The 15,946-nt window shown below is 23.1% G+C and overlaps 2 protein-coding genes across 5 annotated transcripts in view; both read left to right on the top strand.

Moving 5' to 3' along the window:
- Positions 1–8,028, top strand: part of LOC117171560 (protein Hook homolog 3-like) — a 10,383-nt gene extending 2,355 nt beyond the window's left edge. The window contains exons 3-6 of one of the 4 annotated variants that reach the window (XM_033358990.1): positions 3,318–3,491; positions 4,472–4,684; positions 4,952–5,140; positions 7,916–8,028. In XM_033358990.1, coding sequence (XP_033214881.1) covers positions 3,318–3,491; positions 4,472–4,684; positions 4,952–5,140; positions 7,916–7,987 — 648 coding nt within the window. In that variant the 3' untranslated portion in view covers positions 7,988–8,028. Of the gene's footprint in view, positions 1–3,317; positions 3,552–4,471; positions 4,685–4,951; positions 5,223–7,915 lie in introns of all 4 variants that reach the window. The other 3 variants (XM_033358988.1, XM_033358989.1, XM_033358992.1) reach the window with 3 other exon arrangements.
- Positions 8,029–13,570: 5,542 nt separating this feature from the next.
- The window catches only part of LOC117172180 (intraflagellar transport protein 140 homolog), a 94,056-nt gene continuing 91,680 nt past the window's right edge, over positions 13,571–15,946 (top strand). The window contains exon 1 of the mRNA XM_033360012.1: positions 13,571–13,937. The gene's annotated coding sequence lies outside the window, so the exon portion shown is untranslated. The remainder of the gene's footprint in view (positions 13,938–15,946) is intronic.

Below are 15,946 nucleotides of genomic sequence, written 5' to 3'. Positions count from 1 at the left end.
TTGGAAGGTCAAATCGAGAGAAAAAGGTAAAAAATCCAAAAAAATACGTTATAGGTTTTTGGAGTCGCTAATTACGAATCTGGCATCCGTTGAACTCTATCGTTTTAGGTTCAAGGTGATTTGAAGGTCATTTGAAGGTCAAATCGAGAAAAACCGGTAAAAAAAATAATAAACAAATATGTTATAGGTTTTTGGGGCGCTGATTACGAACCTGGTGTCCGCTGACCTTTATCGCGTCAGGTTCAAGGTCATGGGAATGACATATTTTTTATTTTTTCAGCGTTTTTTTATCGATTTGACTTTCAAATGACCTTGAACCTGAAGCGATAGAGTTCAACGGATGCCAGATTCGTAATTAGCGACTCCAAAAACCTAAAACGTATTTTTTTGGATTTTTTTACCGTTTTCTCTCGATTTGACCTTCCAATGACCTTGAACCTGACGCGATAAAAGTCAAAAGACGCCAGATTTGTATTCGGCGACCCCGAAAACCATAGTAAACCCGAGCTAACCTCAGAATTCATGTTTAAGAGTGTCAAATCTCTCGAAAATACAGTTGGTGGGTAGTGGTGTTTCCTATATTTGTAAGGTGGTGGGGGTGGCTGGGGGGTAGAGGGTAGTCCGTTTAGCGTGCAATCGACTCGGGATACTTATAAGATACTACCATGATTTTTTCAGATTTTTTGGTCCAAAAATAAATTAGGCCAAAAACCGGCCTTACCGACCCTCCCCCTTTTCAATTAAGAAAGTTAAATTGCAGACCTAAATCGAATAGTATATGACAAAAAAAATAATTAAAAAAAAATAGATGATTTTCAAACGAAACAAAAAATACATTTTCGACCAGAAATGAAATATTCTATTTTCAATCGAAAAAATGAATTTTTAACTAAAACGATAAACCTTCAACCAAAAATAAAAATGTTTAAAAACTAATATTATTTTTAACCAAAGAAATTAATTTTCCACTAAAGTAATGAATCTTAACAAAAAAAAATTTTTTGATCATATAGTTGACTTTTGACCAAAAAAAAGACAAAATTTCAATAAAATACTTGAATTTTCAACCAAATCATTAAATTTTCAATTAAAAAAGTTAAATTGCAGACCTAAATGGAATAGTATACTACAAAAAAAATAATTAAAAAAAAATAGATGATTTTCAAAAGAAACAAAAAATACATTTTCGACCAGAAATGAAATATTCTTTTTTTAATCGAAAAAATGAATTTTTAACTAAAACGATAAACCTTCAACCAAAAATAAAAATGTTTAAAAACTAATATTATTTTTAACCAAAGAAATTAATTTTCCACTAAAGTAATGAATCTTAACAAAAAAAAAATTTTGATCATACAGTTGACTTTTGACCAAAAAAAGACAAAATTCAACAAAATACTTGAATTTTCAACCAAATGATTAAATTTTCTACTAAGAAAGTTAAATTGCAGACCTAAATGGAATAGTATATTACAAAAAAAATAATTAAAAAAAATAGATGATTTTCAAAAGAAACAAAAAATACATTTTCGACCAGAAATGAAATATTCTATTTTCAATCGAAAAAATGAATTTTTAACTAAAACGATAAACCTTCAACCAAAAATAAAAATGTTTAAAAACTAATATTATTTTTAACCAAAGAAATTGATTTTCCACTAAAGTAATGAATCTTAACAACAACAAAAAATTTTGATCATATAGTTGACTTTTGACCAAAAAAAGACTTGAATTTTCAACTTAAAAACAAAATTTCACAAAAAAAATCAGTTTGTAATCAGAAAGATAAATTGTTAACAAAATATATATATTTTCAGGCAAATAGTTAAATTTTTAACTGAAAGAGATAAATAAATAAATTTTTCAGAAATAAAGGAATAGTTCAATTTTCAGTTAAAAAAAATAATTTTCGGTAAATAATGGACAAATTTTCAACCTAAACTATTTAAATTTTTGAATGAAAAAAAAATTAATTTACAACTTAAATGAATTTTCAACTAAAATGGTGAATATTAAATCAAAAAGAAAATTTTGAAACAAATAGTTTAATTTTTATAAAAAAAAACAATCTTTTAACAAATTACATGAATTTTCAACTCAAAAAGAGAAATTTAAAACCATTAAAAAAAACGAAATTTCTAATAAAATAGTCAAATTTCGAATTAAGGATATGAATTTGCGAGCGAAAAGATAGGTTCGTAACAAAATACATTCATTTTTTAACAAATAGTTCAATTTTCAACTCAAAGAGATAAACGAATAAATTTTCATAAAAGAAAATGAATTCCCAATACAAAATGATTAATTTTCCACACAAAAAAATATGTTTTCAAGAACCTAGTTCTTCTTTAACCAAAAACATTAATTTTCATTTAAAATGATAAATCTTCACCCTAAAAATGAATTGTTAATCCAGTAGTTGAATTTTTACAACAACAAAAATTTAACAAAATACATGCATTTTCAACACAAAAAACAAATTTTCAACCTAGAATATTTAATTTTTCAAAAAAAAAAAAAAAAGAAACAATCAACTGGAGTGAATTTTTATTATAAAATGGTGAATCTTTAACCAACAAAAATAAAATTTTTTTTGAAAATCTTTTTTCTCAAAAACTCCACTATTTGGTTGAAATTTCGTGACCCTTGCTAAAAATTCATCTTTGCTGTTAGAATATTAATAGCCTTGGTGAATATTTCTTTTTCTTGGTTGAAAATTGAACTTAATAAAAACATACAAAATTTAAAGTTAAAATTCTAAATGTTTGAAAATTCATCAATTTGACTTGAAATTTTTCTTTCATGACTGAAAAATTATTCTGGGTAAAAAATTCAACTTTTTTGTTAAAAACTCATATTTTCGGTTTAAAAATTAAATATTTTTTGTTGGATATATAAACTATTAAAATTTTAGTTGATCATTCATTTTTTGGTTGAACCTTTATTTCCTTGGTTGGAAATTTAATTATTTTGTTATATTGTTTCGAAAGAAAATTAATCTTGTTGATAGAAAATTGATCTTTTGTTTGAAAATTTAACTTTTGGTTGAAAATTCGTTCTTTTCATGTAAAATTATTTTTTTAACTTAAAATTTATCTTTCCTAATTATAAAATTCTTTATTGATTCTTGTTTCCAGAAGTCTTTAAAAGAAATTCAGAGATTTTTTTTTTTTTGCTAGTACATTATTGATCTCGTAGTTGTATTTTTTTTCTTATCTGAAAAAAATGTAAAATGGTCAGGGAAATGTCGGTGAATTTTAAAATTGGGATTTCGTAGTAACACTGAATAAGCGAGATTCCTTAAAAATAAAATTTAGGACGAAAAGGTGAAAATGGTGGAAAAAGAGTGGTCGAAAAAATACGAAGATACTCATAAAGATTACGAGTCACTCTTGCAAAATAAAGAAAAAGAACTTCAAATTAAAAATGAAGTCATCAGTCAAAAGGAGGCAGAACTGGCTCAAAAGGACCACGTGAAAAGGGAAGAAATGGTATCCTTGATTAATCAGATCAAAGAGTTAGAGATCAAACTAGAAGCAAAAATTGAGGATGTAATTTATTTCTCATTACTTTCATTTACTTCATTTATCCACTGTTATTCTCAGTGGCGCCAATCTACTTTGAAAAATTTTGAACGAGGTGCTCCCCCTTTCCATCAAAAAAATTTTTGTCGACCAAAAAAAAAACGTATTTTTTAAAATTTTGACCAATTCTGATTTTATTTTATATTTTTCTCATAAATATTTTAACAGTTGTTTGCTCTTTCCAGACACTTTTTAAACCCTGTATATTCCCTAATTTTTTATTGAATTTAAACCTTAAGTGTGTACGTGCGGTTTCATAGACCGCACGATGCTACTGCCCCCCCCCCCCTTGGCCTTTCTCGAGGCCGAGGTCTTCCTGCGTGTAATTGGTGAGTAATATCAATTGAAAGCTCATAGGCAGTTCGTTAGTCCGCACGACCACGATAAGGTCCCAATTTAGATTTATATTTCAATTTTTTTCAAGACATTTAGAGCTAAAGAGGTCATACATAATCAAATTTGAGTCCTGATTATTCCTCATTTGAGTAAAAGTGACAAATTAGGATCGATGAATGGACATGCGGTCTCTGAGACCGCACGGCCATACTTCGACACTAATTTGCAAATTTTGCTCAAATGACGAATAATCTGGACGTAAAATTTGTCCTGGAGAGCCAAGTTCCCTACTTTAGGGTATCCGAATCAAGGTCAAGTTCGGCCATGTTTGATATCTTGAAATTTTAATAATTTGTAACAAATTGAAACAAAAATGTAAAGTTGTGACGCTACCGTATACGTGCGGTCTAGAATGGAGAGACTTAAATATAAAAAGCATGGTGCGGTCTGTAAGACCGCACGGCCATACTTAAAGTTCAATAGTGCAGCAATTTAGATTGATCACCTAATATTTCCTCTAATTCTGGAATGAGAGTATATTTTTTCTACAGGAGGAAAAATTGCAGGATATGTTAGTTAAGCAATGTGCCCTGATGAAGGAAGAGTTTGCAAAAATGAGGGATGATATTGAATTCGCGTCTCAAAAACAGAACGAAGGTTTGATAAATAAAGTTGAAGCACTGAAAAAGAATGTTTTGAAATTAGAAAAATCGAAGGCGAAACTTGCTTATGATTATGAGAAAAGAATTTCTCAAATTCTGAAGGTTTAGTGAAATATTTTATATATTTTATATCTAAAAGTGCTTTTAGTATAAATAATGTTTGGGAGATGCTAACGTAAAAGGTTTAAAATTTTATATTAAAGTCGAGAAATGTAGAACAAGAAGAGATCTGCTGAGATCTCTATGGTGTAACTGGTAAACGCTCCACTCATGTATTGTAGGGTTCCTGGTTCAATTCCGGGCTCATGCAGATTTTTTTTAATCCTCAAAAATTTTTAAAAGTTTAAAAAATGTATTTTTACTTTCAAGAGTAAAGAGTTGGAATTAAAAACTCTGCAGTTTCAACTTCAGGGCCATCGAAGCGAATTGTCAATATCTCTGAGTGCTGAGAAGCAAAACGAATGGGATTCTCTTGTCAATATGTTGGAGGAAAGATACAAAGCACTTTTGACAGCCGTTGATGTTTCGGCGGATAATCAACGACAAAATTATATCAGGGTACAACGCATTGTACAATTACTAAGCAAGGTTTAGAATAATTAAAAAGTTGGATGTAGCAGTAATTCTTTTATAAATGAGAGTAAGTTTTGTTCCCTTCAATTTCGAAGCAACCAATTTTATTTTTATTGTTATTTTATCTTATTTAATAATCTAATTAATTAAACATAGTAGATTTGAAAGTGATAAACTTTTTATTTATCATAATTTTTAAAAAGATAAAAAAATATTATAATTCTAAAGCTTGCAAATTAAAAAAATTGATTTAAACAGCCCTCGGACTCACCATACTATTAACACTATTTGACACTTTTTTTAGCTATTATCAAGAAAAATTGTTTATGTTAAATCAAAAATGGTTAAATTTAACCAAAAAGGACGAAGTTTCAGCAACATAGTAGTATTATCAACCAAAACAGATTAGGTTTTTACCAAATAGTTCAGTTTCATCCAAAAAGATTAATTTTTAACACAAAAGATTACGTTCTTATCAGAAAAGATGAAATTTCGATAAAATAAATAAATTTTTAACCAAATTGTTGAATTTTTAATACAAAAAATTTATTTTATATCAAAAAAGACGAATTTTCGAGAAAAATAATAATTTTTTAACAAAATAGTTGAATATTTAACCAAGAATTCAACAAGGAATTTTCAACCAAATTAATAATTTTTCAACAGAATAGTTTAAACAATGGGTTTAATGTTAGTCTAAATTTTATTTCATTAATATTTAATTTATATTTGTAGCATTTCGATAATTTTTTAACTAAATAGTTAAATTTTCAAAATAAAAATGATCAGTTTTGTAACCTAAAATTGAGTAGTTAAATTTTAAATTCAGAGAATTAATTTTCAACAACAAAAAAGAGTTTTCTATTAAATAGTTTAATTGTCAACAAAATTTTTTAATTTAAAGCCAAGAAGACGAAGATTCTAGAAGAAAGTTGAAGTTTAAAATTGAGAATACGAATTTTTAACAAAATAGTTAACTATTTTCAGTTAAAAAATTGAATTTTTCAGCAAAAACAAAACTAATTTAGAAGTAAAATTATGAATTTTAACAAAATAAAAATCAGAAAGCAGTTCAACCTTCAAATAAGGAGTTAAATTTTTTAACCTAAAAAGAGGAATTTTTAACAAAAAATATTTTGATAACAAATTAACAATGGCTAGATTTGAGCCAAAAAAAAAAACAATTTTCAACAAAATAATTAAATTTTCTACTTAAACAAATTAAAAAAAAATAGTTTCTTTTACAAAAAATAGACGAATTTAAACCAATATACATAAATTTTCAACCAACTAATTAGATTTTCTAATGAACTGTTGATTTTTAGAGCCGAAAATCCAAATTTTCTGCAAAAATTTCAATAAACAAATTTTAATATAAAGCTATTGATTTTTAACCAAACATCTAATACTTGAGATTCCAAAAAAAAACAGAATTTTTTAGAAAACACTTGCATTTTCAATAAAAAATTTTTTTTTCAAAATATCAGATAAATTTTCAGAAAAATAGTTAAATTTTCAAATATAAACTTAATTTTTCATTAAAAAGACAAACAAATTTTCACCCAAAATTGTGAATCTTTAATAACAAAAATGAAAAATAAGGAATTTTTTGCAAATTTCGACTGAATAATTGAATTTTCGACCCAAAAATATGAATGTTCAACAAAAATTTTAAGAATTGATATTCTAACAAAAAGGATTTTAATTAAAAATCAAAATCAGTAGTATTCAACCAACAAAAACTAATTTTTAACCAAATAATTTAATCCTCTACTAAAACAGATTAATTTTTAACCGATACAGTTGCATTTTTAATATTTAATATTTTTAATATTTAGAACTTAAAATACGAATATTCTAAAAAATAGTTAAATTTTCAACAACAAAATTTATTTTCCACAAATGTATTGCGTTTTCAAAAAATAGTTTAAATTTTTAGTTAAAAAAATTAATTTTTTACCAAAAAAAAACGAATTTTTAATTAAAATTCGCAATCTTGGACCGGAAAAATTAATCTTCAAGAAAGTTATAGTTTAACTTTTAGCCAAGGACTTGAATTTTCAACCAAAAATTTAATAGTTGTTATTTGATATATAAAAAAAAGAAATAAAGTTTTGACTAAATTGTTCAATTTTAGAGCCGAGCATACAACAAAAATGTCAGCGAAATATTTAAATTGTCTATTAAAACATATTTATTTTCAATCAAACAATTTTATTTGTAAATAAAAAATTTGATTATTTACCACCAAAAATTCAATAAAATAAATATACTTTCAAGAATTAAGTTTGAACAAATCAGTTGAATTTTTTACATAAATAGATGAATTTTCAACAATAAAAGGTTTTGATTAAAAATTAAGAAGAGCTAGATTTACCCAAAAACAAAAAGTTTTCAACAAAATACTTGGATCCTCTACTAAAAAGATTGATTTTCAATCAACAAAAAAAAAATCATTTTCAAAAAAGCAGTTTATTTTCTTTAAATTAGCGCAAAAAATAATAATAAATAATAAATAAAAAATTATAAATCAGACTACACATAAGTTTAACACTGAAAAATAATATTTTATGCAACTATTTTGACACTGTTTTTTCCAATTTGTGACACTATTTACACTATTTACACTATTCACACTATTTACACTATTTTAGATCTCTGAAGTGAATCCGAAGACTGTATAAGATTTTCTTAAATATAAAATTTATATTCAACAAAATACAAGAATAAATAATTGATTTATTATTTTATATTTTTTAGAGGATAACGAATTTAGAACGCCAAGTATCGCAGTTAAAGAACACTCTCGTTGAACGAGGAGAATACGCATAATTTTTTGTAATTTAGTGACTTTTGTCATATCTATTGTAAATAAAATCCTATTTTTGTAATTTTTTTATTTCATTTTATGATAATATTCGAACCAACAAATTTCAGATGCTAAAATTATCTCAAAACAGGTAAAATGGCGTGATTTTTCTTGCAAAAACAGAAGAGTAGTAGGGGAATAAATTCTTTAAAATAAAATTAATTTTCAATCAAAACAGATTAATTTTAAACCAAAAAAATTGAATCAAATTGTTCAATTTTTAAGTCAAAAAGACTAATTTTATACAAAAAAGTGGAATTTTCAACAAAAAATGTTCTTTTTTACCAAATAGTAAAAAATGTTCCCAACAAAAATTAATCTTCTATCAAAAAAATTAATTTTCTACAAACAGGTTGAATTTTCAACCCAAAAAGGTTCAAACACAAAAATTAATTTTCCACAAAAAAGTGTAATTTTCAACTTAAATGAATTAACTTTCAACCAAAAAATATGCATTTTTTCAAAATAATTGAATTTTCCACGAAATAGTATAAGATTTTTTAAACAAAATATATAAATTCTAAGTCCAAAATATATTTGTAGATTAAAAAAAAAATTAACTTTGAATAAAAAGGGATGAATTTCTTTACATTAATATACATTAATTTTCAACCAAAAAAAGATTCATTTTCAGCCAAGAAAATTGTAACCAAACAGTAGAATTTTCGAGTAAAACAGATAAATTTTGAACACAAAATATAATTTTAGATTTCTTAAATCAAAAAAATTAATTTTTAACCATAAGGTTAATTAAACATAATTAAATTTCAATAAAAAATATCTTTTTGACAAAATGGTTTAATTTTTAACCAACCAAAAAGAAAAATTTTTAACGTAGAAGTAAAAGTTTTTAACAAAATAGTTGCATGTTGAACAAAATATTTAAATTTTGCACGAAATTGTAGCATTTTTCAACAATGATGAATTCGAAACCAAAAATATAATCATTGATTTTTAAATTGAAAATAGGCAGCTTTCAACCAAAGAGATGTTTTTTTAAACAAAATACTGAACGGTTTAACAAAACAGATAAAATTTTTAACAAAAAAGCGGAATTCTAAACCCAAAATATAACACCAGATTAAAAAAAAAAAATTAACTTTCAATAAAAAAGTATGAATTTTTAACAAAATAATTAAATATGCAACAAAATAATAAAATATTTAAAGAAAAGGTTTGAATTATGAAAGCAAAATATAATTATAGATTTTTTAAATAAAATTAATTCATTTTTAAACAAAGATAAATTTTCAACCAAAAAGATGACTTTTTAACAAAATAGTTAAGCGTTTAACAAAATACTTAAATTTTCCACCAAATAGTACAATTTTTAAGATAGTTGTGCCAAAAGTCAGATATCTGAAAAAAATAGTTTTTCTATGATTTTAAGAATTAGAATATTATAACTGATGTCCTTTCAAATAAAAAACATGATTTTTTAATGAAAAATATTAAAATTCACAGAAAAAACATTAATTTAAATCATTTTTTTGCAATTGAATTTTTTCTGACCTTCGCTAATTACCAATTTTTGAAAAATAGTTGCATCTTAAGAAATGACGGCTTATTTTTTCCGGGATAACATTCTTTACAACTCTACTGTTTCCAATTTTTAAAATAACTAAATAATCTTAAAATATAATTAAAATATAATTATTTATTAAAATGCAATTATTTTTCAAAAATTGGTAAGAAGTGGCGTTCAGAAAAAATAAATTCCAAAAAACATGGTTCAAATTAATTTTTGTTGTTGTGAATTTAAACATTTTTTATAAAGAATAATATTTTTTATTTTTTATTTGAAATGACATCATTTACAATATTTTATTTCTTAAAATCATAGAAAAACTATTTTTTTCAGATATCTGACTTTTGACACGGCAACTACCTTAACCAAAAGCGATTAATTTCGGCATAAAAAATATAATAACAGATTTTGAAAGTAACATTGAACCAAAAAATATGCCTTTGTAACAAAATAATAAAATTTTCAACCAAATAGTTGAATTTTTCAACAAAAAAGATTAATTCTAAACTCAAAATATAACTGTAGATTTTTTAAATATAATTACTTAACTTTCAACCAAAAAAAATGAAGTTTTAACAAAATAATTAAATTTTGAACCAAATATGTAGTAGCATTTAAAAAAATGAATTCTAAACCCAACAAAATAATTGCAGATTTTTTAAATTAATTGAATTAATTTTTAACCATAAAAATAACTTTTTAACAAAGTAGTTGCATTTTTAACAATGCAATCTAGTTTTACTATGGATGGAAAAATTTGTAAGCAAAATACATGAATTATAAACTCAAAATAATAATAGATTTCTTAAAATTAAATTAATTAATTTTTAACCAATATAGATGAATTTCTAAATAAAAAGATGTATTTTTAACAAAATAGTTTAATTTTGAACAAAATCATAAAATTTTCAACAAATAGTAGTTTTTTAAACCAAAACAGGTAAATTTTGAACACCAAGTTTAGGTTTAGAATTTTTGAATAAAATGAAAGTACTTTCTTCCAGGAAAGACGAATTTTTAAACAAAAAATATTAATTCTAAGCCTAAAATTTAATTGTAGTTTTAAAAAAATTAAATTAAATCATTTTTAACAAACAAAATGACTTTTTAAGAAAACGGGTGAATTTTCAACAATACAATTTAGTTTTACACTAAATACCAGAATTTCTAATTAAAAAAATCAATTCTAAACACAAAATATAATTTTAAAAATGAAATTAATTTTAAAGAACAAAAAATTTTCAACAGGAAAAGATGACTTCTTAAATAAATACTTAAATTCCTATCAAAATAATTAAAATTTTCATCAACTAATATAATTAATTTTTAACCAAAACAGAGGAATTTTAAACACCAAATATAATTGCAGATTTTTTAAGTAAAATTAATGAACTCATAAAGAAGATGAAATTTCAACCAAAAAAGATGAGTTTTTAACAAATCCGATGAATTTTTAGCAATAAAATTTCATTTTTCACCAAATACCAGAATTTTTAATAAAAAAGATAAATTCTAAGCACAAAATATAATTGCAGATTTTTAAAATAAAATTAATTAACATAGAAGAAAGATGATATTTCTACCAAAAAAGATGACTTTTTAACAATACAATTTAATTTTACACCAAATACCAGCATTTTTAATAAAAAAAAAGATCAATTATAAGCTTAAAATATAATTTTAGATTTTAAAAGATATGAAATACGAACGAAAAATATCATTTTGAATTTTTAAAATTTAATTTATTAATTTAGAACAAAAAAAGTAACATTTTCAACAAAAAAATAGTAGAATTTTTAAACAAAACATATTCATTCCAAACCCAAAACGTAATTCTAGATTTTTTAAATAAAATAAAATAATTTTCAACAAAACAAAAGGACTTTAAAAAAACGGATGAATTTTCAACAATACAATTTAGTTTTACACTAATTACCAGAATTTTTTGAAATTTTTAAAAATCCATTCTAAAAACAAAATATCATTTTAAAATTAAAAAATGAAATTAATTTTTAATAACAAAAATTTTTCCACAAATAAAAATGACTTTTTAACAAAATAGTTAAATTTCTAAAAAAATAATTAAATTTGTCACTAAGCAGTATAATGAATTTTTAACCAAAACAGTAGAATTTTAAACACCAAAATATAATTGTAGATTTTTCTAAGTAAAATTTAAATTAACTTAAAAAAAATTAACCTAAAAATATGACTTTTTAACAAACCGGATGAATTTTTAATAATAAAATTTAATTTTACACCGAATGCCGGGATTTTTTTATCAAATAACACCAATTATAAACTTAAAATGTAATTTTAATTTTTCACTAAACAAAAGCATGCATTTGTAACTATTACACATGAATTTTCAACACAAAATATAATTGTAGATTTTTTAAATAAAATAAAATTTATTTTAACCGAAAAAGTTACATTTTCAAAGAAAAAATAGCAGAATTTTTAAACATAAAATATTGATTCTAAACCCAAAATTTAGTTGTAGATATTTAAAATAAAATGAAATCATTATCAACAAACAAAATGACTTTTTAACAAAACGGATGAATTTTGAACAATAAAATTCAGTTTTACACCAAATACCAAAATTTTTTATGAAAAAATATCAATTATAAACTTAAAATATAATTTTTGATCTTAAAAGATATAAATTATGAACCCAAAATATAATTTTAAAATTTTTTAATGAAATTTATTTAGTTTTCAAACAAAAGTTAAAAAAAAGATGACATCTTAACAAAATAGAGGAATTTCCAACAAAATACTTACATTTTTCACTAAACAGTAGAATAAATTTTTAACACAAAATATAATTGCAGATTTTGTTAAATCAAATTATTTAACATTAAAAAAGATCCATTTTCTACCAAAAAAGATGACTTGTTAACAAAATGGTTCAATTCTCATTAAAATAATTAATTGTTTCACTAAACTGTAGAATGAATTTTTAGCCAAAAGATATGAATTTTGAACGCAAAATATAACTGTAGATTTTATAAATAAAATTATTGAGCATTTAAAAAAAATTGATTTTCAACCAAAAAATTTGCCATATTGACAAAACGGTTCAATTTTCAGCGAAATAATTAAATTTTTCAACAAACAGGATCATTTTTAATAAAAAGATCAATTCTAAACACAAAATATAAGTGCAAATTTTTTAAATAAAATTAATTAACTTAAAATAAAGATGAAATTTTAACCAAAAAATATGAATTTTTAGCAAACTGGATGAATTTTTAAAAATACAATTTAATTTTACACCAAATACTAGAATTTTTAATAAGAAAAGATCAATTCTAAACTTAAAATATAATTTTATGTTTTAAAATATATGAATTATGAACTCAAAATGTAATTAAAATTTTTTTTTAATGAAATTAATTAATTTTGTACAAAAAAAAAGATTAAGTTTCAACCAAAAAAGTTGACCTCTGAACAAAATAGTTGAATTTCGAACAAAATAATTAAGTTTTTCAGTAAACAAAAGCATGCATTTTTAACTAAAACAGATGAATTTTTAACAAAAAATATAATTATTGTAGATTTTTAAAATAAAATTATTTAACATTAAAAAAGATGGATTTTCAACCAAAAGAGATGACTTGTTAACAAAATGGTTGAATTCCCAATATAATAATTAAAATTTTCACTAAACGGTAGCATTTTTAAACAAAAAGATGAATTCTAAACCAAAAATATATTAGTATACACTATCCAATAAAAAAATTATTAACTTTCAACTAAATATAGTTGGATTTTCTTATTGTTTTATTTTAATTTAGTTCACATTTAAGCCTAAAATATAAGAAAAAAGGGAAGTTTCTTACAAACAAGAGAGAAAAGAGGAATTAAAAAATAGAAAACCAAGGAAGTAAAGGAAAGAGTGTGTATTTGGAACAATATCTGACAAGACTAAAATAGTTTTAAATTAGTACAGATGGCGCTAGCGTTTCGCGCCATTCAAGAAAGTAACAAACAAATTAACAAAACAAACCAAACGTCAAAACCAAGTGCGTGCCTTTCTATCGTCAATCAAAATAAGAATAAATCAATGAAAATGTGGAAAAAAGTAGTTTTAATACCTGGAAATAAAACTGACATGATATCTGCAATTTTAGTTTTATTTGAAAACTGAAAAAGCAGAATGAGGTCATCGGGTTTTTTGACGACGCTCACGAATGTTAACTTCTCACGAGAAATTTATCGGGACATCATGAAATCAATATTTCCTTCTTTACAAATGTTTCATGATATTACGATTACAATCTATTGATTTTTTTACGATAATTAATCGTTCTGCTTCATAATAAAGTGCATCAAATGTAAGTTTCGAAGGTTATGTTCGTTCGACGTTTTTAATTAAGGTATGTATAAACTTGTTTAGTTTCTTATTTACTTGAATAGTGTGCCTATCCGTGATAAAAAATAGACTTTTCGAAATTTCACTGACTCAACATGAATAATTTGGGAGTAAAAGGTAAATTTTTATTAGAAAGAGTTGGACATTTGAGGTTATGTTTTAAGTTTACAGTAAATTGTTTTTCTCGAATTTTCATGCATATCGCCCACAAATTTGTACGAATCTACACAAAGATCAATGTTTTTTAAAATTATATTTAGAATTTCTGCAAGCCCCATAAAGTTTAATACGTATTTCCCGTGAAAACTCAATTTTTTGTCAATTTTATTTAGAATCTTTAATATTAGATGAATCGAGTTCAAACTCAGCATTTCTCTCCACAATTATTCATAAAATACGATTTAATCATTAGTTTTTAAGTATCAACCCCATAAATCTGTTTTACAGGATCTCAAAAACCCCATAACTGAACAAATTTGTTTTGTTTTTAATTTTTTAGTTCGAGCGAAGCCATACTTAAATAAATTTAACAGACATAATTGTTTGAAAAATTTCTTATCATTTAGAATAATATTATCTTGAAATATTGCTAGAAAATTGTAGTTTTTATATATATAGGTAAGTAATAATTTTATTGTAATTCAAAAGACATAATTCTTTAAATAATTTATTATTGTTTAAAACTATCTTCTCGTATGTTAGTGCTAGATAATTGCATTTTTTCCGGCAATTTTCAAACAAAAAAAAATGAATTTTCAACTAAAATTATTATATTATTTGGTTAAAATTTCATGTATATTTTTAAAACTTTGCCTTTATTTGTAGAAAATAAATCTTAAAAAATATAATAAATGTATTTTTGTATTGAATATTTTACTACTTGTTTAAAAGTTAAACTACTTTGTTAAAAATCCCCTTTTTTGTTGAAGATTCGCCATTTGGATGAAAATTTAAGTATTTTGTTGAATCCGGTTTTTTTTTAATCGGCTTTGTAAATTTTATTATTTTAATTATTACGAATTTTTAACGATTTATTTTAGTTTTCTTAATATGAATTATTTATAACTCGTAAAATACTAATTTTTACTGATAGATGTTTGCATATATTGTTTAAACAATTTATTATTGTTTTTAGCAATTTTCTCTTAAAATAGAGTTAAATAGTCGCCGTTTCTACCAATTTTTCAAATTGTTTTCCACTTTTTTATTAGAGCGATGTGATAATTAATTCAAGTTAACAAAAATAATTTTTCAAATAATTTATTATTGCTTATTTTTACAAAAAATATATATATTTACTGGTATTTCAACCAATTTTTTTTTAATTTTCAATAAAAAACTGTTAAATTTAACCAAAAAATACGAATTATCAAAAAAATACTTGATTCTTCAACTAAAACAGATTAATTTCCAACTAAATAGTTGAATTTCTAACCAAAAATATTTTTTTCTACCTAAAAAGTCAAATTTTTTATGAAAATACATGAAATTTCATCAAAATAATTGAATATTTAACTAATAAACAAATTACCTTAAAATCTACAGAATTATTTTTTGACAGTTTTCGAAATTTTTAAAATATATTGAAAAAAAATAATTTTTCAAAACAAAAAATAAAATAAAAAATTTGCCTAGAAATCTGAAGAAAAATTTTTCTTTCTTGAAATTTAAAAAAATTAAATAATATTATTAAATCTTCTTGGAAATTCAACAATTTCTGAATATGGAAAATTTTTTTAAAACCTTTAAAAGTTTTTAAAAAACTTCTTTCTTGATATCTTAAATATCTACATTCAATAGAAAAAATGTTGAAATCTTTAAATTATTTGTATATCTTTTCAAAAATACTAAACCTAAATATCGTATAAAATGATTCATCCTTTTCCTAAAAATTGAAAATAAAATACTGTCAAATAAAAAGAAATTGCCTTAAAATCTACCGGCTTTCTTTTTGACAATTTTCGAAATGTTTTTAAATATCTTTTCAAACATTATTTTTCAGATATATAATTT

The sequence above is a fragment of the Belonocnema kinseyi genome, chromosome 4, assembly GCF_010883055.1.
Source record: "Belonocnema kinseyi isolate 2016_QV_RU_SX_M_011 chromosome 4, B_treatae_v1, whole genome shotgun sequence".
Lineage (NCBI taxonomy): Eukaryota > Metazoa > Arthropoda > Insecta > Hymenoptera > Cynipidae > Belonocnema > Belonocnema kinseyi.
This window is presented reverse-complemented; position numbering and strand designations above follow the sequence as displayed.